The 27,466-nt window shown below is 50.1% G+C and overlaps 1 protein-coding gene and 2 long non-coding RNA genes across 9 annotated transcripts; 2 read left to right on the top strand and 1 right to left on the bottom strand.

The window, feature by feature from the left end:
• Nucleotides 1-796: 796 nt before the first annotated feature.
• On the top strand, nucleotides 797-4,555 carry LOC147995043 (uncharacterized). Of its 3 annotated transcripts, XR_015686971.1 has the most exons (3): nucleotides 797-1,115; nucleotides 2,048-2,108; nucleotides 3,007-4,555. It is a non-coding gene; the product is annotated as an uncharacterized LOC147995043 (long non-coding RNA). The 3 variants fall into 3 exon arrangements; XR_015686970.1 differs by lacking the exon at nucleotides 797-1,115 and having other exon boundaries at nucleotides 1,757-2,108; XR_015686969.1 differs by lacking the exon at nucleotides 797-1,115 and having other exon boundaries at nucleotides 1,757-2,108; nucleotides 2,928-4,555.
• On the bottom strand, nucleotides 4,082-26,717 carry Il17ra (interleukin 17 receptor A). 5 transcript variants are annotated; one of them, XM_087657666.1, is made up of 14 exons: nucleotides 26,480-26,700; nucleotides 25,010-25,420; nucleotides 17,656-17,680; nucleotides 16,667-16,813; nucleotides 15,896-16,008; nucleotides 15,320-15,446; nucleotides 12,835-12,882; nucleotides 12,486-12,649; nucleotides 10,796-10,879; nucleotides 10,315-10,399; nucleotides 9,595-9,606; nucleotides 9,274-9,381; nucleotides 7,686-7,727; nucleotides 4,082-6,734 (listed from the first exon to the last, which is right to left on the bottom strand). In XM_087657666.1, exons 7-14 carry the CDS (start codon nucleotides 12,863-12,865, stop codon nucleotides 5,221-5,223), a joined length of 2,040 nt encoding a protein of 679 aa, XP_087513792.1. In that variant the 5' UTR covers nucleotides 12,866-12,882; nucleotides 15,320-15,446; nucleotides 15,896-16,008; nucleotides 16,667-16,813; nucleotides 17,656-17,680; nucleotides 25,010-25,420; nucleotides 26,480-26,700; the 3' UTR covers nucleotides 4,082-5,220.
• Nucleotides 17,618-25,881, top strand: LOC147995042 (uncharacterized). Its single transcript, XR_015686972.1, has 2 exons — nucleotides 17,618-17,867; nucleotides 24,979-25,881. It is a non-coding gene; the product is annotated as an uncharacterized LOC147995042 (long non-coding RNA).
• Nucleotides 26,718-27,466: the final 749 nt, after the last annotated feature.

The following is a 27,466-nucleotide window of genomic DNA, read 5'->3' as shown; positions in this document are numbered from 1 at the left end:
GGGGGGTGTCAGGTGGTGGCGGGGCAGACCTTTGATCCCAACACTCAGGAGGCAGAGGCAGGTGGATCTCTCTGAGTTCAAGGCTGGCTTGGTCTACAGATCAAGTTCCAGGACAGACAGGGTTACACAGAGAGACTCTATTTAGAAAAACAAAGAATGAAATGCAGTAGACAAACAAGATGGCTTTGAGGATGAAGGCATTTGCGGCTGAGCCAGGCCCCGTCACGATGGAAAGAGCTGTGTCTCACAGCTGTTCCCGACCTCCACAGCCATACCACGGCAGTAGACATTCCCCACACCACACACAACATAAATACACAAATAAATAAAAGTAAGAACACTTTTTTAAGTTAAATGAGGTGACATATTCCAAAATGATTCTTTTCTCAAGCCTGTGGTAAATCGCAGAAGCCAAAGTGTACACGTGCAGAAAACATCTCCAGGACAGCGTCACAGCACGTTTTCACCTCTTCCTGAGTGTGGTCGCTATACGTATTTGCACACATCTTCCAGGTAAGCCAGCAGTTCCTGTTAGCTTTGGTCAGCCGGAGTCCCTCAGAGACACCTGGGAAAACTGGAGGAGGGCTCTGGATGACTGGTTTAGTGTGGGGACAGGGAGGCTACCCTAGAGTGAATGGTGATGTGGTACTGGTGCCAAGGAAGAGGACAAAATCACGCCGTGGGGCACCAGGCCGAGGGGCAGAGCAGCTGTTTCCTCAATAGTCGCCTGTAGGTGGCGTCAGCTCCTTTTCCTGAAGCACTCGGACATAAGAAGCCAGCGGAGGCTACCTGCAGCCTCTTTAAGCCTGGGTCTGTCACCTCTCAGACCTTCCCTTCACAGGAGCCGTCAGATGTCAGCCGCTCAATGGGGTCAACTTTCCCTGTGCTTAAGCTCAATTGTAGCCGAAAGCAAAACTGATTTTCACCTTCTGAGCAGGTCCCGTGGAAGAGAAGAATAAGGTCAAGCAATGGAGGCGCCTTGCCAAGGTGTGGGCACACCCTTCTCAGGCCAAGGTTACCTCACCTTCTTCTCCAGTCTGAGATGAAGGATCCTGGATGCTAGCGCCTACTGAGGTGCCGTGGCCCAAGGGTGATCCTTTAGGAAAAGTATCCAGGTGAGGGGCAGACAGGGCAGGCTGGGCAAGACCTTTACTCTCCACGAGCAAGGGGAGGGAGGATGTCAAGTCCCAATAATAGACAAAGGCTCTCTCCATGCGGTGACCACCCACCTTCACTGCTCAAAACGGGCGGGTCTGGAGAGGGGACCTGGTGCCCGCAGAGGCCACAATGTAGAGAGCGAGCTAGAGAAAGAGCAGGAACAAATAGGTGGCCCTGGGAGCCACTTGGGTACAGGGTGATATGGACGACCAGGAGATGCTCCCCGGCCAGCTCCTTGTGTCAGTCTCCATAACATAATCTTCCATAACACGCCCCAGTGTGCTGCCCTGTGGCTACTTTCCCACGATGCTACATTCACTCGGTGTGAGCCAGTACAGGGCAGAGATGGCTTTGATAATCTCAGAAAGCAAACTCTAGAGGAAGAGGGCAGGAGGCAGCAGGAGAAGAGACGAAGCAATGCCTCAGGATCCACAAGCTGCTCGAGCCCAGAACCAGGTCAGAGGCTCAGACTGAGGCCAGGAGGAGGGGCAGCAGTTTGGTGGGGAAGCCACAGTGGCCCGGTTGTGGTTAACATGTTTCCAGCACTTCCTGGGCGTGGCGGTGTCAGTTCCTCTCGTGTAAACTTCACCCGTCCCTTAGGCTCTGAGGTGGGAACTAATGCTGTGCCAAAGAGCTCTTGGGCTGCTGTTCTCTTACATGGGTGGAGCCCACAGTGTCTGGTGGCCCTAGGTGAGCAGGTTTCCTCAGGAGGTGCCAGGGTAGGGCAAAGCCTGTTCTTCCACTTACTTAGAAAGGGAGTCTAACTACCCCGGCATCTAACTGTTCACTACATCCTAAGGATACCATCCTCCTCCCTCCTTAGTCCCTACTTCATTTTCACATTTTCTTGTTTTACTTCCGGGGCTGGGGATGAAACCCGGGATCTCAGGCTGAGCGAACCATCTAGCAATGAGCTGCAGCCCTGGCCTTTACCTGTTCCATTTTCATAGGTAAGTTAAAACTAACCAAATCCATCTTCGTCTCCCAGTCAGATATCAGTTTGAATGCAGGGAAGGGCAGCTAAGAGACTTGAGTGTGGGTCTTCCGAAGCAGTGCCAAGAAACTAGACCTGGACTGAAACACTGTATCAAGTGATGCCCAGGTCACCGTCTAATTGTCCCTCACTCCTTCCTTGTTTGCCGTCCCCCGCCCCCACACACACCTCATTTCTTGATTAGGCTCAAGACAGGAAAAGGCAGTCAGGAGCTTGCCTGGAGATGCACTGAAGGGCCAATCAAGGGTACATGTCCCATGCCCGTTCTGGCCACATGCTGACTGGAGCGTTCTACTCGACAACCGCCCCCCTGCTACTTTCTAGGAGATGGGCAAAGAGCCAAGAAAGCAGAACATGGTGGAGCGGCTTCTGTTGGTGGGGGGCTTTTCTTGCAAATAAGATCTTAAAGGACTTGTGTTTGCCTGCGTGTATGTGTGTGCGCTGTGTGTATGCCTGGTGCCTGAAGAGGCCAGAAGAGCACACGGAATCCCCTGGAACTCGAGTTACAGGTAGTCGTGAGCTGCCATGTGGGTGCTGAATACTGAACCTGGGTCCTCTGCCAAAGCAGCCAGTGTTTGTCTGCCATCTCCAGCACCAAGGTTCTCTGGTTTTGCTGATGTACATGCGTGCTAGAAAAGTAATCTATCACTGAGCCACACCCAGTCCCCCAAACAGGGGTCCACTTATTCCTCATTCCTGGCATGTGTACCCACACACTCATGTGTCATGTGTGTGTACCATGAACTGTGTGTTGAGCTCGATTCTCTCCTTCCAGGCAGGCTCTGGGGATTGAACTCTGGACATCGAGCTTGGGTGGCGAGCACCTTTACCTTTTCTCCCCTCTCTTGAGACAGGATCATACTCTAACCGAGGCTGGCTTGGAGCTCCTGCTGAGACTCAAATGTGCCACCATGCCAGGCCAAAACAGTGTTACTAGGCATGGTTCAGAACAAGACGAGTGTAAAGAGCGGTTTTAATGTTCCCGAGGATCCTGGCATTTGTCTGACAGCAGACACCAGTTTCCAGAATTTCTAACATTCATGATGAGCAAAGATCTCCAAGGAGGGATGGGTGTGAAGAACACGAAATAGCCAAGAAGCCCCTGAGAATTCTGATCCTACTATATGGAAAATCTAGAGCTGACATGTCTAGAGGGTGAGAGTAAGCAGACCGGGTGCTCCCTGGGGCTGAGGAGGTAGGGGGAGGACTGAGGAGCACTGAGTTTCTTTTTGAGGTACTGAAGTGATCTAAAGCTGACTACACTGGTTGTCACTGAACTCTGAATACGCCAAGCCACTCAGCTGCAAAGCGACAATTGTGAACTGTACAACGAGAGGATGTCTCTATAAGATCTCAGAAGACCCAGTGAGGGCAGAACTCTGCACTGATACTGTTGGTCTAATGGCAGCAGCTAGAAGCTGAGGGTTGTGAGCTCCCAGTGAAGTTGGACACTGTGGGGAGCAGCTCTGTGCTGATGTCAGACTCATTTGAAGCTGGGAGAGCTTATGTTTAAGTTCATATTTGAAGCTGGGGCGGGGGATGTCATAGGCTTGACTGGGATCTAGACCCAGAGACGCTCGCTGCCCGAATCTCTAAAAGGAGCCAGGACTAGAAAAGGCTGATGGGTGGGAGCGGCTTTCTCTCCCACTTGGCCCTTGGCAGCTGCGCGGTTGAATGCAGGCCACACGTTGTCTGAGACTAGGAACCTCAGGGCTTGCTAATGCTAAACAAGATTTGTCTGTAACAACTCAGAGTGGGAACTTCTTTTTTTTTTTTCTTTTTTTTTTTTTTTGGTTCTTTTTTTCGGAGCTGGGGACTGAACCCAGGGCCTTGCGCTTCCTAGGCAAGCGCTCTACCACTGAGCTAAATCCCCAACCCGAGTGGGAACTTCTTGACTATGGTCAGAGGTGATTCAGTAACAACTCTGAATTCTTACCAAAACAGTAACTTTATTACGTCTTCATTACAGCACACACAGTCACTGCATTCTCGTTTCCCACAGCATTCATGGTCCTTTTCTCACTGCAGTCGAGACGATTGGAAGTGGGTAGCCAGGGCATGCAGACCTGTGCGTTCTCCAGAACCTGTGCTGCAAGGCTGCTGTCTGCTCCAAGAGGGCGCCCAGGAGCTACCTTAAACCGGCTTCTCATACGGAGTTACACAGCGATGCTTCCCTCTGACCTTGGAGAGCCTGCCATGTTCTCCACCTTTCTTTACTCCATCACTGTACCCTGAGGTAGAGCCGAGGGATCTTAGACTCCCAAGCTGCTGGGATCTGGTGGCTGCAGCCCACGAAGAATCACATGCCTCAGCTCTCCCACGGACTGGCAGCCAGCACTTGAGCACAGGATTTCACACGCCTCTTCCTGCTTCTTAAGTTTGCATCACCCGTTTCTATACTGACTCTTTCTAAAAAACCGATCTGAGAAGACTTCTGGGGAACTTTGGCATACAGTTTGCTCCCCGACAGGGCAGCAGATCCACTTATGAAAGCAGTCCCCAGCTGCTCCCACCCTAGCACACAGCTTACTCTGGCTCCTTGATACCCAAGCCGCAGGCTGCTCCCCCAGGAATGCAGCTCCCCTCCTGCCCAGACCCCGATCCCCGCCCCCCTTCTGCGGCCAGGGGAGGGGCCCTCTGTTCATTCTGGCTAATTTCACATCTTTACTGAATGTTAAGCTTCTTTGTGGCCAAGACTGTGTCATGTAACTTGTTTTTGAATTCCAAATGCCTGACTAGTAGGTACAGAATAAATGTTCAAGGAATGAGCGCCACACTTGGCTGTTGGTTCTGGGAGCGGGCTGTGGACTCTTGTGCAATGATGACCAGACGTTCCGTCCATATCAGGTACAGGGGAGCGTTTAGGGACCAGAACCAAGATGTCTGCATTTATTTCTCTGAGACCTTGCTATGTTTTCATGCTGGCCCTGAACCCCTGTGTTCAGGAGACCATCAAGTCCCAGCCCCCAAGTGCTGGGACTTCAGGCATACAATACTATGTCAGACGCAGATGCCCGTATCTCCAAGCTGGGCACTTCCCCCACACGCACAGTACAGCAGACATCCTCTTAAGTAGCAGGATTAGGAGGCCCAGGGGGGAGGCTGATCTTCTGCTCCTGGCCTCTGCTGTCCCAGCCAGGGTTCTTCTCAAGCTCCCAGAAGAAAAGCCGCCGCTGGACACTCCTCAGGCTCCGCAGCTCCTCCGGAGAGAGAGACTCACCGGACTCACCCAGTTCTAGCTCTTCCTCCTCTGTGAGCCAGTCGGGGGGCTGCGGGGAGCTTCTGGAGATGTAGCCCTGGTCTGACTGCACTGACTGCCGCTGCTCCTCCTCAGAGGGCATGCAGTCCTTGAGGACCACCTCAGGCCTCGGCCAGCCCTCCTGAGCCTGTGCGCTCAGGCTATGCTGCAGCACCGAGAGCATCAGGCTTTCTAGCTGCTCTCTTGCATCGCCTTGGAGGTGGTCAGGTGACATCATTGGAGTGCTACAGAGAGGCGAGTCATCTGAGTCCATGGGGAGGCAAAGGATGCTGTTCCTCCGGACCCCAAGCAGCGGGCAAGCCTCGCCGTCCTCGGCAATGGCCAGCTGGGTAGCTGCTCCAGTGCCATCTAGAAGACGGACAGGCTCCACCACATGAGCTGCAGGGACCTGTTCTGTTGGCAGCACCAAGGTTTGGAGGGTCTGAGCCATTAGCTGTCTTTGTGGCCACAGCTGAGGCTCCAGCTTTACCACTCCACTTTCTTCCTCCCTGGCACAGACATCTACCACAAGGCAGCCTTCTGAAGGCAGCTCCCGCACCAGGGGCTGCTGTTTGACGATTCTTCCCCCTGGTGGCAGCAGTGGGTCTTCAAACACTTCCTCATCCAGGGATGGAAGGTCTTGGTCACCTGCTAAGCAGAGGTTCTCTCGCTCAAACCAGTCGGGGTACCGGGTTTGCCACTCCTGGAACCTAACCACAGCCTCCTTGAGCTGCCGGCCACTAGGGCTCTGCAGGTAATTTTCCCCTGTGAGCTCTTTGACATGGTGCATCCGGCCAGGTTCAAACATCTCCAGGTCCTGGATCCGGAAGTAAACCTCCTCAAATTTGTCCATAAGTGGGTACCTGGAGGTGATGTTGAAGAGGTCGGGGACATCCCTCTCGTTACAGATGCCACTGAAGTAGCAAACAATGTAGGTGCCGAAGCAGGCTGGCCTCTTGAAGTCTGGTAGAATCATGTTCATGGCTGCTGTGAAAAGGTCCCCAGCAGGCTTCCAGTGGTCACACCGTAGCTGGACAGCAGGCTCCGCCCAACCCAAGATGGCTTTCCACTTAGCTCGGGTCCCTCGGGAGCACAGGACGATGATCTTGGAACCGCTCTCCTCCATTTCCTGCTTCTGCCGGCTCACCCAAGTCATGACCCCCATCTCAGAGATGGTCTGCTCTTCCAGCAGGTCAAGGGCTACTTCGGTACCACAGGCAGTGATCAGGAACTGGGCGAACTTTAGGACCACGTCCACATAGAGGGGGTGGTCAGCCGAGTAGACGATCCAGACCTTCCTGGGCTGCAGGGGTGGGGGAGTCAGGTCTGTTGTTGGCAAGATGCCTGTAAGGGACAGAGATATATGCTGATCCTCATGCCCATGACTGGACCTGGGCGTCGCCTCTAGAGTAGCAGTTCTCAATCCTTCAGGGTTTGAACGACCCTTTCACAGGATCATGTATCAGATGTCATGAATTTGTGTATTTATGTCATGAATAGCAGTAAAACAGCTACATAACAGTAGCAAAATTATAAAGTAGCAACAAACACAGTTTTACGGCCGGGTCACCACACCGTGAGGAACTGTGTTAAGGGTCGCAGCATTAGGAAGGTTGAGAAGCGCTGCTCGAGAGTCAGCCTATGAGCGACCTGAAGTGAAGGCAGAGTCTGGCTTTCTGTCTTCAGCAAACAGCCTTCTGGCAGACCAGATGCTGCTGCACTGCCTTGTGACGTGTGAAAAAGCTCTGAGGGTCCTGTGTGAGAAGGAACCAATCTCTCTCCCTCCTTCGCCACTGCCACTTTCCTCCACATAGCACCAGCTGGTCATTGGCTGATCTTTTCATCATTTTAAATAAAAAAGGGGTAAAAAGGCAGATATAGTGGTGCACCCCTTTAATCCTAGCACTTAGGAGGCAGAGGCAGGAGGATCTCTATGCCTGATCTACACAGAATGTTGCAGGCCAGCCAAGGCTGCATAGTGAGACCCCCGAAATCAAAATAAATAAGAATTAAAGGTACAATGCCCACAGAAGAGAAACACCCATCACGAAGGGCTCTCTCTGAGAAATGTTCACCTTTTCTTCTTTGTCTAAGCAATTACTAAAGGAACTCCAAGCCCTGTGTTTGGGGCATCCCAAGCCCTCTCTGCATGAGGTGGAAACTTGTGTCCTAAGTAGGGGTGGGGCCTTCTGAAAGGACTCAGGAGTCTGATGAGAGACACAACAGATCCATCTACCCCAGGAAGCCAGTAGGCTTCAGAAAGCAGGCAGAGCCCACAGAGCACATGCTACTGACCATTGACTTTGGAGTCATCTCCATGTTTCTCTTGATCAGCACCTGCAAGGAAAAGAAATCTACTGAGTGGCTTATCCCAAAGAGAAACAAGGACCGACTGGCTCACAGGTGTCTGACGGAAGGGTGCTAACGACACAGGTGAACAGGGGAGCAGCCCCCAGCTGGTGACCACTAGACATTTCTGGGCCTCCGCAGAGACCGAGTCATGAGCCCTGGGTCAGCTGCTCCAGTAAGCTGGGTGACCAGGGACGAACGCCTCTGACACGGCATTGTTCCGAGGAGTGAGGCTGTGGAGGGACAGTCTCAGGATTATGTGAGAAGTGCTGGGCCCTTCAGTCAGCTGGAGTCTGGATTATTCTGTGGCACTTGCCAAGCTGGGAGCCATGGACCTGAGCTGGGGTGTACTCCCTGGCCCCCTCCTGAAGTTCGGCTACTGAAGCCTCTGTGGGCAGACTCCACTGGAGGGAAGAGAAGTCCACGCAAGAAGTAGACATCTTACAACACTACCTGACAGAAGCAGCCCCTGTGGCCCTTTCGACATTTCCTCCTGGTGTCCTTGAGGTAAAGAAGAGGAACTACACTCTTAAGTAATTGTTCTCCTTGGACATGTGACCAGGAGGATTATTTCTCTGTGGTCCAGGGAGGGAAACCAGGGCCTTGAGCACATTGGGCAAGCGCTCTGCCCGAGTTGCATCTCAGTTCCTAAAGAAGAATCTTGATTTCACTCCTTGTTCTGTGGACCTTTGCACAGAACTATTGAAGATACTCTAACGAGTCGTGAATGAGTTTTCTCCTTTTCTCTTCCCTATGGTGGGGGCACTGTGGTAGAAAAACTTAAGAGCAGCTAGGGCATGGCTCACCATCAGAATGAGCTGTCATGTGACCCTCCCCTGAATCTGTGGACCCCACAATTCAAGATAAACATCAGCGAGGGTAGAGCAGGTTTCCCAGACAGACAGCCAGAGATACATTCTACCACAGGACAGGGAAAGCCAAGTCAACGCGCCTTCTCCCTGCTAACACTCGGCCAGTGGAAGAGGGCGCAGGGAACGGACACTTACTCTGGCTCCTGGAGGCCTTAGAATCCTATTCTATGGAGAAGGAAATGGAATCTAAGATTAAGTCTCCTATGACTGCAAAGCTAGTGAAGAATGAGGGTCTTCGCTTGTGAGTTCAGGGTCAGGACCCTGAGCCTTTTCAGCCAAACCCTGCTGTCCTCAGATTTGGCTCTGACCTGAGGCAAAGGCTGGAGACTTGGGGATGGAAGTGTGCAGGTTGTTGTTTAACTGACCATGGCTGATGCGGGGAAATCCCACACTAGCTCCTACCAACCTGCTGACTTTAGAAATACTAACTTTAGCAAAAAATGTCACTGTAGTGACCAGTCTTGAGCAAACACCATGTGCCTGGTTCTCAGGAAAGAATTCTCGTTCATTAATCCTCTAATCCTCACCACAGCCTTATGATGTGCATATCATTATAACTGCCATTTTGCCAGAGAGAGGCCTGAGACTCCGAAAAGTCCCCTATGGAGCTAGCCTTCAATCCAGGGAAAAGGCTGGAACAGGAAGGACAGTGTACTCCTTACCAGAAAGCCTCCAGGTCATGCAGATAATCAGCAGGATGACAGAGCCCACCAGCAGGATGGCGATGAGGGTGATGAGGCCATACACCCAGAGGGGAATATAGTCTGCAGCTAAAAGAGCAAAGTGAGTCTGTGCAGGGAGCCCACCCCCACCCACCCTCACCCCCAGCCCAGGCTCTGTCAGCTATGGCCAGTACCAGGCTACCCTATTGATTTCACCCCTTGGCTAGCTGTGGGTACAGCATGCCTTCTGGACTGGCCCAGGGATCAGCTGGGAGCTCACGTGGTCCCTTGGGAATGACCTTGGCTGAAGGAAGGACTTACCTGTTATGGAAACTGTAATAGAACAAAAGGAAACGGAGACAGGGTTAGTCTCAATGATTAGCGATCATCTCAGCCAGTCACAAATGCCCACTAACGGCCTTAACCTATCAGCTGTCCACTGAGGACCTTCACCCATCAGACACCAGTGACACCCTTAACTCCGCAGACAGGCATAGCTACACTTGTGTATCCTTCTCCATGGAGCCCCTGCAGCCGAAGCTCTAAGAGACTCCACTCTTCCCATGGGGGCCAGGGTTACTTCCCCCACAGTGTCACACTGGCCCGTCTGAGCTGCATGTGGCAGAAGCAGAGAGCCGGGGACATACGGATGCCAACCCCTACAAGCTCAAGGAAGAGCCCATGGTTATGGCTTTAGTATGTGAACATGGGCAAATTAATATCCGTGCCTCAGTTTTCCCATATTTGACCTTGGCATGCTAAAGCCATGGTACATAGTCCTAACTCTCCAAGAACAACTATCTCATTTTTTGGCCAAGGAAACTGAGTTGATGAGAAGGGTTAAGTCCTCTTGCCCACAGGTGCAGAGCTAGTGAAAGGCCTTGAGGAGGCTGACCCAGGGATGTCATCTGCACTCCACTGTGGGTACCAGCAGCTCTAAGCTAAACCTTCCTCTCCCCACAGTCAGGACTCCTCTCCAGTGGACAGCCTCTCACCCCCCCCCCCACACACACACTCCAAGGACAAGTCTTCCTCTCCTACCTGGGGTCTCTGAGATGACTGGGCAGGGCACAGTCACAGCGTGTCTCAAGCAGTCATTTTGGCAGCTGTTGAAGAAGGGCTGGACCTGGGGGAGCAGAGGGAGACGAAGATGCCAACCTATTCCCTCACAGCAAGAGAAGCGACTGTGAGTAACAGGCCCTGCTGGCCAGGCTCAGATCTCCACGTAACTACTGAACAGCATGTGGTGCTGTAACCTATAGCCCAGCTGCTTGGAAAGCCAAGGTAGTGGTCTCAGGCCTGCCTGGGAGATACAGCAAGACTCATCTCAAACGGTCTACCCTCCTTGTTACTCAAAAAGGTCTCCCACCATACAAAAGGGTAAAGCCCTACCAGGCTGGGTGAAAGGCAGAACGGTGTTGTGAGCCAGAGCTCCTAGCAGAAAGACAGAGCTACCCACTGCCTGCCTCCTCCCTCTGAAAGAAAAGCTGCCTGCACGTGCTCTCCTCCGCTCCCGACTCACCTGCACGAGGTGGTGGCAGCACCAGCCAGACTTGCTCAGAGTGAATGTGACATTGGATCGCTGGTGGAATTCCTCCTGTCCGGGCTGGAGAGAGGGACGGAAGAAGCTTGTTGGGTAAGACTCTGGTGTTGTCTGCCAGGAAAGTGACTGTGGACCTGTGCCCCCCCCCCCATAAATGCCAGAGGGAGAAATGCTTTCCTGATTTCTAGTCCAGAAAAATTGGTATTTCTGCAGAGTGACTAGCCCGTGACGAGCTTAGAAGCACATTAGTAATGGGCACTTCTGACGAACCTGGACAAGCCCTGTTTGCTCTGGCTGCTGGGCCTGGGGCTCCAACCTATGTATATGCAGCACGGGTACAGGGGGCACCCACCCTGCTCTCACCCGGCCTCATCTATTTTCCTTAAGTAAATGCCCTTATTTATTTATTTATTTATTTATTTTTTTTTTTTTTTTTTTGGAGCTGGGGACCGAACCCAGGGCCTTGCCACTGAGCCAAATCCCCAACCCCCCCTCATTTATTTTTAAATTTCAAAATAATTTTTGAGAAAGTAGAATAAATACAACCAAATAAAAAGAGACTAGGCAAGACTGTGGAGGGACCACGGGCTGGATGGGTGTGAAGAAGGTGGGTGGGACAGTAGGCTGGGTGATATCAGCTTTACCAGCTGAGGAGTCAGTATTAGAGGAAGTGACCTCAAAACAGGTAACTACCAGGAAAACATAGAAAGTAGCAAAACAGGTAACAGGAAAACAAAAACTAACAAAACTTAGCTGGGCACACATCCTTAATTCCAACACTCAGGAGGCAGAGGCAGGTGGATTCCTTTGAGTTCAAGGACAGCCTGGTTTGCAGAGGGAGTTCTAAGACAGCCAGGTCTATACAGAGAAACTCTGCCTCAGAAAAAAAAAGGACCAGAACTTGCCATTCTAATTATTCTTGCCACTTAAACCCTCCTCCTACCCCGATAATTAGTTCCCTTGATTTCAAGTTTAGGGCAGGATTTGCTCAAGGCCTTCAAACTTTTAAGTTTAATTTATGTTATTTAAGGATTGTAAGATTTTATATTACATCTCTATTGAATGCAGATCAACCGAGTTTATTAAGCCAAATCCCCACTAGACTGATGGGATAAAATAAAACTTTAGTTAACAGGGCTGGGGATTTAGCTCAGTGGTAGAGCGCTTACCTAGGAAGCGCAAGGCCCTGGGTTCGGTCCCCAGCTCCGAAAAAAAAGAACCAAAAAAAAAAAAAAAAAAAAAAAAAAACAACAACAACAATAAAAAAACTTTAGTTAACAACTATTCCCTTATGGATAGTTTCAGTCTACTCCTCCCTTCTGGGAGGCTGCAGGGAGAAGGCTCTGAAGAGACTTGGTTTTTCCTACTTCTTTCAGTTTGCAATTTAAATGAACTTCACTTTGAGATGTCGTAAGCAGAGGACTTAGACTGTATACTTATATTCACAGTCTGATGCTTCCTCAACCGTTTACCTATGTTCATGAACTACTGTCCTCAGCAAACTGAAACGACACCAGAGCCCTCGACTTCCTGACTGGGAAAGGTAGCTGCCAAGTGCACCTGAGCCCAGGCCAGGCTCTAACAACAGGGTGACCTAGGGCCCATATGGAGGGAGGTTAGGGTTTGAGAGATACTTTGACCTATGGCTGAGGGGTAAGCACACAGGTACCGCAGATATCTGTTTAATGTCTTCAAAGCAGCTCTGGTTCTCTGAGCCCGAAAAACTTTCCAGCAGGATCTGGTAGGGGGTGGATTCATTCCACAGGGTGAAGTCCACTCGAAGATGCTGGGTGTCCAAGGTCTCCACTGTGATGTTGGGGTTCCAAAGGCTGCCTGCCAAGGGCACAGCGCAGGTTGGAAGTGAGGAGGGTGTGTGTCCCCATGGGCACGTGTGTCATATGGGCCAGTACACAAGTGCACACATACCCAGTTTTATTCACTATGTACAAGTTCATGTGTACACACACCCAATTTTACTAAGTGCATGTTAATGTGCCCAGGTCAAGCCAGCCACTTACCTGAGCTCACACACGGTGTAGTCATCTTCATCTCCGTGTCCTCGCAGCCTGCCAACCCCGGTAAAAGAGAAATTGGTAAGTCTCTGCCTTTAGGGAGATGGTTCTTACAGATTTGAGTGGTTTTGTCTGAGACAGGGTCACTCTACATATCCCTGACTGTCCTGGAACTCACAATAGAGCAGGCTGGCCTCAAACTCACAAAGATCCACCTGCCTCTGCCTCCCAAGCCATCACACCCAGCCTGTTCTTCCAGAGTTTTGACTGAGGGGTGGGGGGACCTATTATGTATCTGTTCAAAGACACAATCTTCATGGTCTGTTCCAGGCCTAGACAGCTGCCCCTGGCCAGCGATCCCATCAAATTGGGGCAATCTGGCTGGGAGTCACGCCCTCCTGACTCAACCATATTCCTCCTCCCGAGTTCAGAGCTTGCTTCACATTCACATAAAATTTTCATATGAGAGAGAGAGAGAGAGAGAGAGAGAGAGAGAGAGAGAGAGAGAGAGAGAAAATGAATATGAATATGAATGAGGAGTCACTGTTCTGTTATCTTTAACAAGAGTAGCCCCTGTCTTGCCTTTTACACTTCAGAGGCCCATCTGCCCACCACTGAATCCTCTGACTCTCCACTCATTACTAGGCTCTCACTCAGGAGCTCCAGGTCAGCATTTATTTACTCATTCGTTGTTTTCGTTTCCTTCTTCCTGTAGAACTGAGGATCAAACCCAGTCAGGCACATTGCATTGAGCACTTGGAATCAGTGTTTCTAACAAGTTCCCAGGGGCAGGGGAGAGAGGGCAGCAGTTCTTTAACAAGTATTTATTGAGCCCTCCTGTGCGTGATGTCCCGGGCCCTGCACATACAGTGGAAACCACCGCTTTCTGCAGATTAACTCTACAGAGGAGCTGCAGGATATTTGAGCACACTGTGAACCCTGAGATTGTACTTACTGAGATAAACCGTTTCTGGTTGTGGCTCAGTCCTTAGCACACACCTTTAATCCTTTAACCTCAAGCAATGAAGGTAAAGTTGGTTTGTAGAAGGAAGCACTCATGTTTTAAAGTGATGTCTAATTGAGTGACAGACAGAGAGACGAATCAGAGAGATTTGACAGACTAGGATACACCTAACTCTCACAAGAAGAGAGATAAGGGAAGCTACTTAACAGAGTAGTGGGGGGGGGGGGTGCAGTTCTAGCGGGACAGTGGCACAGGGACAGGCTGCAGAGATAATAAGCAACACACAGGTGAAGCCTGGAGCTCAGAGCAGATTGCCAGAGTTAGTTTGAGGCCAAGCAAAGCAAAAAGAGGTTGAGAGCGAAGCCAGACCAAATCAGTCAGCTTAGAGCGGAGTTTGCGCCAGAACAGCTGAGTTGACCGCCAGTCAGAGGTCAGAGAGCACAGAGCACGAGTGTGAGATTTTTTTTTTTTTTTTGGTTCTTTTTTTTTTTTAGGAGCTGGGGAGTGAACCCAGGGCCTTGCGCTTCCTAGGTAAGCGCTCTACCACTGAGCTAAATCCCCAGTGTGAGATTCTTAAGTAGAAAGTCTCAGAGGCAGAAAACATCCTAGGCCTAGATTAGAAGGTACGGAGGCTAGAAGCTTCCAGGTTAGCAGACAGAAGTGGTAATTATTTCAGGCGAATAAAAGATACTTTTACAGAGAGAAAACAGCAAAAGCAAACTGATGGGGGCTGGGGATTTAGCTCAGTGGTAGACCCCTTACCTAGGAAGCACAAGGCCCTGGGTTCGGTCCCCAGCTCCGAAAAAAAGAACCAAAAAAAAAAAAAAAGAAAAGAAAAGCAAACTGATGGCATCTGGTATCATGTCAGCGTAAGGATATGTGGGAAGGAAGCAGGTGAGCATGCGTGTGTGTACTCATTCGAGTGTGCACTTCAGGTGAGGAGTCCCTGCCATCTTTAACAAGCATTTCTTGGGCTGGGATGTGGTTAACTTCCCAGTGTGTGTGCCTAGGGTCCACAGCCACCAATAAAACAAAAAACGAATTTTCCTGACCGCCCACAATGAGTGTAATGAGAAATGACGTCAGTGATAGTCAAGGTTCTGGGAAAGGCAGAGACAGAGGGACCGGAGCTGATAGTCCCTAAGTGAGATGGCGATCACAGACAGCATGGACTGGTGGGGGAGAGTAGGATGTGTAGGGTGGGTGCTAGTCAAAGGCAGGAGGGAGGCAGGGGAAGTGAGCAAACTGAGGGAACCTGTCCAGGCTGAGTGCACAGGCCACCACCCTTCAGGGATCTGGCATTTTCTGGGATGGAAACTACTTTTCAGCACAGAGGAAGGGACTCTAGTTGCCAACACAGTCAGGGGTCTCTCCAGAGAACAGAGGACAAACTGCCTTCAGGACATACGGGCTTTGGCCTCAGCTGGAGGCACCCAGGCTCTGGATCTGCAGCCTCTGCTGTCTGAGCCTCCTGCTGCTTTCTTCACCCAGAGCCCGGCACCAAGTGAATGCTTAGAAGGCACTTACCAGGCACTAAGATGGTCTTGGACTTGTGGTTTGGGTCCCCGTCAGGGATGGGCTTGGGCAGGTGGTGAACAGTCACCTCATACTCCTGGCCAGGATCTACCACGAAGTGACTGAAGGAGAACCGCCACTGAGGAAGAGAGGTGATGGGATGGGTCATGCAATGCTTTATCCATTGTGTCCAAAGTTCCAAGGTCACACTTTCCCATAATCAGCCAACAAGCAAACAAACAAAAGGATAAAACGATAACCACAGAACCTCACATTAGAGGCATGCTATCTTTGTCTTTATGTCTGTTTAAAAATTCTATCAGTACATGGCCATGCCATTCACATGCATGCATGCATGCATGTGCGCGCGCACACACACTCACACACACACAGAGGCCCGTGAGAGTGAACCGGCCTTGTAGAGTGCCTTGGGCAAGTGGAAGGAATGATAAGAAGTAGGAGTGACAGGCTCTGTCCCTCACTATGGCTCATAGCAGCACCCGCACCCTTTCCGTTAAGTGTACCTTTGGGAAAGAAGCCTGTACTGGTGTCACTTGGGAACACAGTCCAATGAAGCTGTCTCCTTACCCGCTTATGATGATTCGACAGCTTGGACAGAAACTTGAACTTGACACACAGCTGCTCATTGGTGTTCAGCTTCAGGATGGACAGCTCTGCACCCTCGAGATACAGGATGCTGGCTGCAGGCCAGGAAGGAAAGGGGAACACAGTTGCAGACCAACCCCCTGCCAGGGTGTGGCTCTTCCCCATCTGTCCTCTTGCCTAACCCCCACTTCCCCTCCTTAGGCATTGCAGAAAGTACCTCCTAGTGGAACAAGGGACAGTCTATAGCATAAAGCAGCCATGTGGCCAGAGCCCTGGCAACAGGACACAGTGCTAAGGTAGGATCATGTTCATCCTCCCAGAGGCTGCCGGAGGGTAGCCAGGATACCAGCTAAGGAGCTACAGAGAGCAGTTACTGTTGCCCCTTCACAGATCTGGGGCTGGCTCTGTTCAGAAATTCTGCAGTTAATCACCCCTGAAGTGGCTTGGAGTGTGTTTGGAAAAGTTCTGGCTCCTTAGCTAAGAGAAAAAGGAGCTGGAAAACATTTTTTTTCTATCAAATATTTAGAATTATTAGTAAAATTAAACACTTGCTTTTTTTTCCCCATGTAATCAAAAGCTGATGCAAGGAAAGGCCTTTCATAAAGACAGTGTGAACAGAAGACACTCTAAGCACACATCTAATGCTAGAAAAGTTCTTGCTGTGTAAATGATGGAGCCTCCCAGTACCAAACAGGAGCTGTGGTGGTCTCTTCCCAAGGGCAAACCCAGGCACTGGCTGATGTGGCCACTCACCATCTGTCTGCAAGGTCCACTCAACGTGCAACACAGGGACTAGGTCTCCGTGCTGGGTAGACGAAACGTTCAGATGGAGATAGATGTTTTTCGGGGAAGACGGCGTCAGGTTTCGAGGGTAAATCCAGCTGTCATCCAGGCAAGTACCTATTGAGGAGAACCATCAGACCTGCAGCCAAGCCCCTCCGGAGACCTGCAGTGACTTCCAACATGTTCCAGGTCTCAGCTGTTTGTAGCCTTCCAGCGGTGACCTGGGCAGGCTCTCGGCCCAGACCACCCTTTTCTAACACTGCTCTGGGGTGCTCACAAAGCTCTTCCAAGAAGTTTAGGGAGCAGGGTTTTGAAAAGAGGCAGCCATTGGAAATGGGGCACAGGAGGGAGGGGCAGCAGTGAGAGCTTCCTTATTTTTATTTGTCATGGCCCCTAATTAGCACTGACACTTAAAGTATATGCCTCATCCTTAAAACAAAACCAGGGTGGGTTGGGGATTTAGCTCAGTGGTAGAGTGCTTGCCTAGCAAGCGCAAGGCCCTGGGTTCGGTCCCCAGCTCCGGATAAAAGAAAAAACAAAAAACCAGGGGCTGGGATTGTGGCTCAGAAGTGTGATTTATCTACTGAGTCTAAGCCATGGGTTCTATATCTAGCATAGAAAAAAACTTCTCACAGACGAAAAACAAACCGGTAAACAAGCAAACACTCCAAAGCCAAGCCAGCACCATTGATCCTGTGACAAGATGAATGGGACAGGCATAGTTACGTGCACTAGGGTACCACCCCGGGCAGCATCCAAAGCCCAGATGGCAGTGGGGTACTGCCTGCATTTTGCATAATGAAAGAAAGTTTTCATTGTGGAGCACTGATGCCTATGGTGAAGATGGCCCAGCTGACAGTGACAAACCCCACCCAGATCGTCTACACAGGAGGCTGGAAGTCAGCAGGAGGCCCCCACTGTACCAACAGCAGTAATAAGTGGAACAAAAGAGGACTTACTATTCTCGACTCTGCAGTTCAGCCCCTGTGGGAAGAAAGGAAGTGTTGATTACAGATGAGAAAGACCAGGCTCAGTGGCCCAGCTGCCTGGCAGGCCCATGAGAGCAGTTCACACAGCCCCTGTCTTCCTCCCGTCTCACTTTTGGGAACTGCTCTGCTGCTGAGTAGCCAAAAGTCTTCTACACTTTTCCCGTCTTTGTCCAGTCAAGGAGGTGAGTAATGGAGAGACAGCAAACAGAACTGGAGGCTTTTATTTGGGGGGGGGGGCGTCTTTTGGGGACAGGGTCTCACAGTGTAGTCTAGACTTGGCTCACCTAGAACTCACAGAGAACAGCTTGTCTCTGCTTCCCTGAGTGCTGGGACTAAAGGCATGGACTGCCAATCAAGGCTAGAATTGGAGGCTTTTGAGTAACTGTTATGGGCTGGGAATTTAAACAATAAAAATAAATAATAATAACTCCCCCCTAAAAGCTATAAAAACAAAACAAAGCAGAGAGGGTTGTCTGGCAAAGAAGGTCTTTAAATTCTGAGGTTCCCAGTTTTCCTAAGAGGTGAAGCATCAAACTTATAATTCCTGCTGGAGATCAGTCATAAGAAGTAAACTAAGCCCCTGTAAACTCGTAAACTCGTTAGGAAAAGTTTAAATAACTGTTCTGGCTCTCTCTCTCTCTCTCTCTCTCTCTCTCTCTCTCTCTCTCTCTCTCTTTCTCTCTCCTCTCTCTCTCTTTCTCTCTCCTCTCTCCTCTCTCTCACAAACACGCACACACTCACACACACTCACTCACACACACACACTCGCTCACACTCACACTCACTCACACACACACTCATACACACATACACTCGCTCACTCACACTCATTCACACACACTCACACACATATACACACTCACACACATATACACACTCACTCACACTCACACTCACTCACACACACTCATACACACATACACTCGCTCACACTCACACTCATTCACACACACTCACACACATATACACACTCACACACATATACACACTCACACACACTCACACACACATACACTCGCTCACACATACATTCACACACACTCACTCACACACACATACACTCGCTCACACTCACTCTCACACATATACACACTCACACACACTCACACACATACACTCGCTCACACTCACACTCACTCACACACACATATACACACTCACACTCACATTCACTCACACACACACTCACATACCCCACATAACACACACACACACACACACACACACACACACACACACACACTACCCTCACAGCCCTGTTGAACCACCTTACTCAAATACTCAAAGCCTCAGTTTCTTTGACATAAAATGAGAATAACCTAACACCAACTTCACACTGTTGTTGGGGATTAAACTAACCACAGGAGTGAAGACCCAGGGCAGGATGTGGACATGGGAGATGAAGCAGACCCTTCACTTCTCACTTCTGCTTCACAAACACTGTAAACACTGGGCTGTTGTTCTCAGACCGGCCCTCAAAAGGAAATGCCACAGAAGTCTGACCTGATCAATCTGCAGCTCATGAAACCCTGACTCATTACATATAGTTCACTGGCAACAGTGCTCAGACAGCCACCTCCCTGCCAATATCTGGCACAAGTGACAAGGGACATCCTCTAGAGCTGGAGTCTGGTACTCTAAGGAGTGACCTCCAGAGTTGGTGCTGGCAAGGTAGCAAGGAAGCTCTGGAATTCAGGCTCTGATACTTCCCAGCCTGAACTACCCAGATTGGCCCACACCATCCTGTGAGGCTGATGTGGAGCTGAGGGAAGACCTGGATGATGGGTGCACAGATGCACTGTGTGTAGGGTGGACACTGATTGACACTGATTGACAGCTGCCTCTCTGGAGGGAGCGGAGTGCAGGACTCTGGGTGATGTGATGCCACAGGATGGTCCTGAGTCTGCCACCTATTCTACTGTCTGGGACACCAGTTCACTGCTCCTGGAGCCCAGACTTCATGTGCCTCTCCCAGTCCGTTCTCTTTGTGATTAACTGTCCTTCACTGCCCCTGGGCTAACATCACAGTCTGCTGAATGTTCCTTGCAGGTTTAAAACAAGACGCATCTCAATGTCTCTGCTCACTTAGACACACACCACACTGTGTTCTGAGATTAACTCCCACGAGCCTGCCTCTCTCCTCCTACCTAGTGCTCCTGTGAACCGGGACACAGAGGACAGAACCTGGTCTTGAGATTGGGAACTCTGACAGAAACAACAAGCAGCTGCACTCCATTTGGGGTAACTCCCTGTTACCCATCAGTAGCTACTTAAAATCCAGGGCAAGATGGTACCTATCCTGACAAGAGGCTTCAGGAAGTGGGAGGGCTTGGAAACACTTGGCTGACAAGCTTGCTACAACAGATAGAAATGTCTTGATACTTCAAGTTTCAGTCTTGCCTGTTGGTAGTTGGTTGTGTGATCATCTGAGAAGGGGAGAGGGGAGGAACTACCAGAAAAATGTTTCATCAAAGTACATCTCTTGCCTCACCAGAGCAACAGCTGGCTGCTGGCTGTAACAGTAGAGAGTTGAGAGGTCGGGGCAAGTGCTGTTTCCTCGACTACCAGAGTTAGTAAAACGGCACAGTGCAGAAACGTGGGTGTCAAAAGAAACAAGCAAGTCCATTCTAAGTGTCTGCCTTTGGGGAGCAGGTTTGGGTGTGGCATAGGAAGCTGTTTTTTTTTTTTTTTTAAGATTTATTTATTTTATGTATATGAGTATATACATATGTGTATATTTATTTTATGACACTATAGCTGTCCCCAGACACACCAGTAAAGGCCATAGGATCCCATTACAAATGGTTGTGAGCCACCATGTGGTTTCTGGGATTTGAACTCAGGACCTCTGGAAGAGCAGTCAGTGCTCTTAACCACGAGACATCTCTCCAGCCACATAGGGAGCTGTTTTAAATATCCCAGTACAATTTTCCTTCCTTCCTTCCTTCCTTCCTTCCTTCCTTCCTTCCTTCTTTCTTTTCTTTCTTTCTCTCTCTCTTTCTTCCTTTCCAGTACAATTTCTAAAAAGGAACCCCTATATTACTTGATAAAAATGAATTTAAAGATGGAAGATTATGATATTAATCTAACAAAATATTTAAAAATGAGATAAGCAAATAAAAGTTAATTGAGGAAGGACATATTTTTCTTTAAAATTAAAAAATTGGGGTTGGGGATTTAGCAAGCACAAGGCCCTGGGTTCGGTCCCCAGCTCCGAAAAAAAAGAAAAAGGAAAAAAAAAAAAAGAAAGAAAAAGAAAATTAAAAAATTATTCTACATGCATGGGTGTTTTGTGTGCACATATATCTGTGTGTCATATGTGAGCCAGCAGATGCTAGAAAAGGAAGTAGGTCCCTGAAGCTGGAGTTATAAGTAGTTGTGAGCCACCATATGGTCACTGGGAATTGAACCTTGGTCCTCAGGAAGAGCAGCCAGTATCTTAACCACTGAGCTATCTCTTCAGCCCCTGCTTATTTTTACTTATAATTTAATTTTAATATAGAATTTATACTGATGTTGGGGTATGCATATGCACATGTGTGCTGGTGTGTGGAAGCCAGAGGTTGAGGCCAACGTATCTTCCCCAATAGCTTCTCTGCCTTCTCTGGTTGTTTGAGACAGGGTCTTCCTCTCTCTACCTTATTTTTTTTGTCTCTCACTGAATTTGGAACTCACTGTTCTAAGCTGGCCAGTGAGCCCTTGGGGTCTGCTTGTTTCTGTCCCCTGACACTGAGGTTATAGGGCATAGCTGCCACACCTAGCTTGTGGTTGGTAGAAATCTGACCTCAGGCCTTCATGCTTGCTTAGCAAGCATTTACCCATGAAGTCCCTCAGCCCCTGCAACTTTTCTCCCCACTTTTACTGTGTGTGTGAATGCAGGGAGGCACACATTCAGAGAGGTTGGAAGGTAACTTTCAGGAGTTGGTCCTTTCCTTTCACTTTGTTTTGGTCCCAGGAATTGAACTCAGGTCATCAGGCATCTTTACCCACTGAACCACCAACAGCCCTGTAATCTTCTTTTTTTTCTTTTTTCTTTTTTTTAAAGATTTATTTATTATATATAAGTACACTATAGTGGTCTTCAGAAGAGGGCATCAGATCTCATTACAGATGGTTGTGAGCCACCATATATATATAGTTGCTGAGATTTGAACTTAGGACCTGTGGAAGAGTAGCCAGTGCTCTTAACCACTGAACCATCTCCCCTACTGTCCTCTGTAATCTTAATAATATAAAATGTATTTGGTATCATCTTTGGACACCACTAATATAGATCTCATTCTGCCCATAATTTCCTCCCCAGCAGCCTCCTTAATCTTTTCAGAATTCCTGTTCCTAGGACTAAGGGGTAAGTCACTAGGAAATGTTTAATGACATGTACATCCTGGATTTAATCCCAACAGCATGCATGTAAGCATGTTGGCACCCTGCACCCCAGGCACCAACACCAACCAACCACTCGTTCTCCTAAACAGAAGGACAGTTATCACTGGGCAGTAGAGGTGTGTGTGTGTGTGTGTGTGTGTGTGTGTGTGTGTAGACAGGATTTCTCTGTATAGCTCTGCTGTACTGTACACTCGCTCTGTAGACCGGGCCTCAAACTCAAGAGATTCTCCTGCCCCTGTCTCCTGAGTGCAAGATATGCTCTTTTAAACAAAAACTTCACTGTCTCCCTAGTGGTCCTCTGTTCAAGGCCAGCCTGGTCTACAGAGAGAAACCTTCTCAAAAAAACGAAACAAAGCCAACCAAGCTACCAACCACCCAATCGTCGACCAGCTACCTCCTCATGAATGGCAGTTACCCATCTGTAGAAATCCGGGAATATTCAGAATGATGAGGAGATCATGACAGCAGCTACACTCACTGAACTGCCTGCACTATTTGAAGCAGACTCCTGTACTTTAAAAGCTCACTGTAACTTGTGTTGCTGGCAGCAGCCTTACAAACTTGCTTTCCACATCTCTGCTACATCAAGAGGCTGCACGAAGCCCCTGACGATACCATCCAAGTCTGTGTGTGTGCATTCTGTGATGCTCATGGAGGATCAGGTCACCTACCAAGATAAGTCTCAGGACATCTCTCCACTGTTAGGTGACTCAGAGCTGTGGTGCAGGGAGAGTAGCCAGGGGGCTGCAGGGGGCTGCAGGTTCCAGAGCTACAGTAAGCCTTTGCTCCAGAACCATGCCCCAGTACTGCTATCCTGTCTCCCAGAAAAGGGATGTTTACAACACATAGACTTCTCCTCTTACTCATAGCAGAGGACTAAAAGAAGAAGTGTTTAGCTCTGGGCATTGAGCAAACATTACCAACTGCCTGACACAGGTTGTTGTCACACCCCAGTGTACACAGCCTGAGGCCTTCAGACAAGCTGAGTGGAGACCCTCCCCACAACCTGGGAGGAGAGGACACAGGGCACAGGAGATGGGGAGGCTTGGCTGGGGACAGGTCTTCTGACTGAGCACCAGGCTCTTGTCTGCTCATTGCTAACTGATGCAGAGTCTTCTGATGGCAGAGGACCCCGACAAGGGCAGCCAGGGTGAGAACTGGTCCAGCGTGTGCAGACCCTGCTCCCTGCTGACTACATCATGGGTGCGGCAGCCTTGTGTTCAGGACCGTGCCCACCAAAGGAGCACCCACAGAAGACAACTTTTTAACTTGGGGAAGCATGGAAGGGCTGAGCACAGCTTCCGGCAACCACAAGACAGAAGGGTGATGCCGAACAGCCATTCTACCACAAGTCAAAGCCACAGGCACTCAGGAAAACGAACTGGTAACAGTAACATATCCTGTCTGTGAGCAGGGTGAGCATTTGTGCTGGCGGACTCCCAGGTGCTGCTCACAGGGCTTCCTCAAGAACAGCAGTTACGGGAACTGAACTTTGGGAACTACTCGTGTCTTCAGGGTTGGTTTCTGTGGGGGACATCACGGTCATCCAGGCTTTGAGGTGCTAGTGCCAGCCGGTCCAAACAAGTGCAGTGGCCTCAGCTTACCACTGCCTGAAAAACGGGGGGCCCTTCTTCCTTCTTTTAGTTCTTGTACTTCATGCCACACATAGTTACCAAGCCCTTAGTGCTTGCAGCATGAAACAAGGCGCAGAGCAGGTATGCTGAAGCCACCTTCCAGTCTCAGGAGGGAGTCCCTGACTGTTCCTCAACCAGTTCTCAAGTGAAAGTGGCAGGCTCCCTCTGAACTGCCTCATCCAGGCCTCTCATGGTGGAAATGAAGTATACTGCGACCACTAAAACCATGTGGGGTGTGTGTGTGTGTGAGTGTGTATGGTGTGTGTGTGAGAATGTGTATGGTATGTGTGTCAATTGTCAATATGTGTGACTGGTGTGTGTATGTGTGTGTATATGTATATGAGTGTTTTTGTATTTATATGCTGTGTGTGTGAGTATGTGTGTATGGTATATGTATTTGTGTGTGTATGTAAGTGTGTGTATGGTGTGTGTGTTATGTGTGTATGTGTCTGTGGTGTGCATAATGTGTGTGTATGTGTTTGGTGTGTGTGTGTGTGTGTGTGTGTGTGTGTGTGAACAGTGTTCTTCCTCTATGCAGTTCTGGGGATGGAACCCAGAGACCACTGAGCCACACCCATGGCTCTAGCATCTTTTAAAAAGACTTCAAAGCCAATGAAAATGGAAGCTGTCAGCCTGTGGAGCCCAGGTGTCAGTGAGGCAACAGAGAAGTGAGGGAGGCTGCAGAGAAATGTGGCTTTCTGAGTAACAAGTAAAGCCAGCCCCTTTAGGGGGCTGGAAAGATGGATGGCTCAGCAGTGAAGAGCACTTGTCTGCATCCTACAGAGAGCCCAGGAGAGACCCAGCATCCATGTGGTGGCTCACAACTGTATAATTCCAGTTCCAGAAGATCCAGTGTCCTCTTAATTCCAAGGACACAGGCATACATGTGGTGCATGTACATGTGGTGCACATGAGGGCAAAATACACATAAAAAACAAACAGACAGACAAAACCCCAAATCTAAGTTAAAAATAAAAACCATGAGTGGGCCATGGCACTGGAAGGCAGAGGCAGGTAGATCTTCTGGTCTACAAAGTGAGTTCCAGGCCAGCCAGGGCTACACAGAGAAACCGTGTCTGGAAAACAAAATGAAACAAAACACAGACAGACAAACAAACAAAAACCCCAAACAAATAAATAAGAACTAAAACCAAACCAAACCCAAAAGACCTCAAGATTCGTCAGGGCCTGTGTGGCTGAGCGTCTAGATGAGCTAAGGCAGACTTAGCCTTTTTAGCTCAGCTCCCACCCATCTCTCTCTCCTGTTCCACAGACACCCCATCTTCTACCTGATCCTGCCTCACCTGGAGACACTGGCTCAGGCACCTTCCGCCAGTGAGAATGAATGCTTTAAGCAGAATGTTTCTGAGGTTCCCACTCTGGATCAGAACTGCTCAAATGTCTTTTCAATGAAAAACAGCCCATCTGGAAGTCATTTTCTCCTCCCTGGATTCTTCACACTCACTGGTTGTGCAAAGAACTCTTGCTCCAGGCTGCCTTGCAAGATTCTACACCCAAAACAATTTCACCCTGGACTCCAGAGTCCCAGGCTTACTTCTTTGCTTTCAGTTTACTTGTATTGGGAGGCCCTCAGCAAGTGACAGGCCAAAACAAACAGCAATCCTCCACGTTGTGACACTTTTGTCCTGTCTGAAGATGTCACTCGGAGTTGTCCAGTATGGGGCTCACAATGACATTTCCCAACAGCCCTCAGACTTAAAAAAAAACAAAACACATGTTTTTTTTTTCCTGTAAAATAGTCACCCTCTCTCCACCCTCTTTTGGTAAATCTACAAAATTAGATAAGGACTATCCTTTTGTTTCATATCCTCTGACTCAGCTACTGAACACAGTTCCTGGGGTCAGCGGTGGAAGGGAAGGGAAGGGGCTAGAAAAACCAGTGGAGGAGGAGAAGGCTTGGAGGGCAGAAACGGAGGAAAGTCTATTTGTGGAACAGGAACTAAGTTTTGCACAGGTTCCTAGTTTTTTTGTTTTGTTTTGTTTTGTTTCGACAAACGAGCGGGTTCAACATTAAGATTCAACTGCCAGGGGTGTGTCAGTTTCCGAGGAGCGCAGCCCGGCGTGGGGGTGGGGTGGTCCTCCTTGCCAGTAACAAACTGGAAGACTTCCACACTTGTTAAGTCAGTTTTGGCATTCTTGGTTCTGAGATACACGTGGTGGTGGAAAAAAATGGGATGGACGGCATCTTTCAACCCACATCCTGTTTGATTCCCCTGGGCACAGGACTCGCCCGCACTACCCGACCTGTGGGGACCCCCCGGGTCAGGCTGGGGCGCCTGAGCAAAGGAGAGCTGGAGGATGACTGCTCAGGGAGCAAGGAGTTAGGGGTTCATCTCCTACCAAGGCCCCTTCTCTAGGTCCCTGTCCCTCCTGAGCTGCCAGCCTCTGTCTTCCAATTCCGAGGCCCGGACAGAATTGTCACCCCCGCCTCGCGCTACCAGTGACACCGCCGCCCGGCCCGCGTAGTTTCCCTAGAACTCCCCCTCACCGCGACTCCACTCCCGGAGTCCTTGCCAGCCCGCCTCCACGTTGCGCCCATGCCCCGGACCTCCTCCGAGTCTCTAGGGCGGACTTTCAGGCTCCTCTAGCCCGCCGGAGCCCGGGCGGTCCGCCCCTTCGCACAGCCGACGGCTCTCATCACCTTTGACAGCCCTTCGCATTCCCGCCCTCGGACACCTCTTCACCACCCTCCGCCGTCCTCCCCACCACCACCGGACGGCTCCCGCATCCTCGCTCCACCCGGCTTCACTCACCTCCTGCGAGCAGACTAGAGCCGGGAAGTCGAGGAGGCGCAGGGAGGCGCGGCCCCGGAACAGCGCGCTCAACAGCAGAAGCAGCCATCCCAGCGCGGGCCCGGGGACGACCCGTGGCCAGCGGCGCGGAGTCGCCATGGCCCCCGGCCTGGTCGCGGAGCGCTCGCGGCTGGCTCCGCCGGACAGCGAGGGCCCACGACGGGCTTTCCTAGCCGAGGACTGGCGCAGGTCGACTTCGCCCGGCCTCCTCTTCCTCCCGGCTTCCGGCTCCCCCGAGGGCGGGCCGCTCGGGGCGGGGCTTGGGCGGGGCTGTCCTTCCTCTGGCCCCGCCCCCGCCTCGGCCCAGGTGCGCTCTTGGCCTCTGGCTCCCCTTGGATGCATCTCTGAAAGACCGGAACCCTTTTTACCAGTCCAGCCCCGCGGTCAACTTGCTGTGGAGCCGTGACTGTCCTCGCTATCGAACCCTCCCGCTTGATACTGATCGGTTTCTCCATTTAGTCATTTTAGTCTAATTCCCGCCGCGGGACTCAACGAAGACTGTTTACTCAGTCTTCCCTTCAGTTTTTATGCGTTGTAGCGCTGTTAATGAAGAAACGAGTCCATCTCGTCGTCGTAAAGCTCATTTCTCGTTTTCCTGTCAAATTTCTAGCCTTTGATGGCCGGACCATGTAGCTTAAGCCTTATTTGGAAAGTCCATGAAATTCTGTATTTTCTCCCTTTAAGCGTTGAATCATACATTCGCACACTCAAACAAAACCCTGGAAGGTGAATTTAGTCACTTCATGGCTTGAGTAAAGCAAATACAGCGTTCTGTAACAGAGACAGGGGCTTTAGCATTGTTAAGTATGAAGGGTTAAAAGTGAAAAACATAAAAAAGGGATCAAGGAGGAGGGACGTGGAGACAGCCTGTGGAGACAGCCAGCTCTTTCAAGGAGTCTCATTGTGGCACCCAGCAGAGTGAAGTATAGCTGATTAGAGGACACAACA

Source organism: Rattus norvegicus, chromosome 4 (genome assembly GCF_021556685.1).
Source record: "Rattus norvegicus strain SHRSP/BbbUtx chromosome 4, alternate assembly SHRSP_T2T, whole genome shotgun sequence".
Lineage (NCBI taxonomy): Eukaryota > Metazoa > Chordata > Mammalia > Rodentia > Muridae > Rattus > Rattus norvegicus.
The sequence above is the reverse complement of the archived record's forward strand: the minus strand, read 5'-3'. Positions and strand labels throughout refer to the sequence as shown.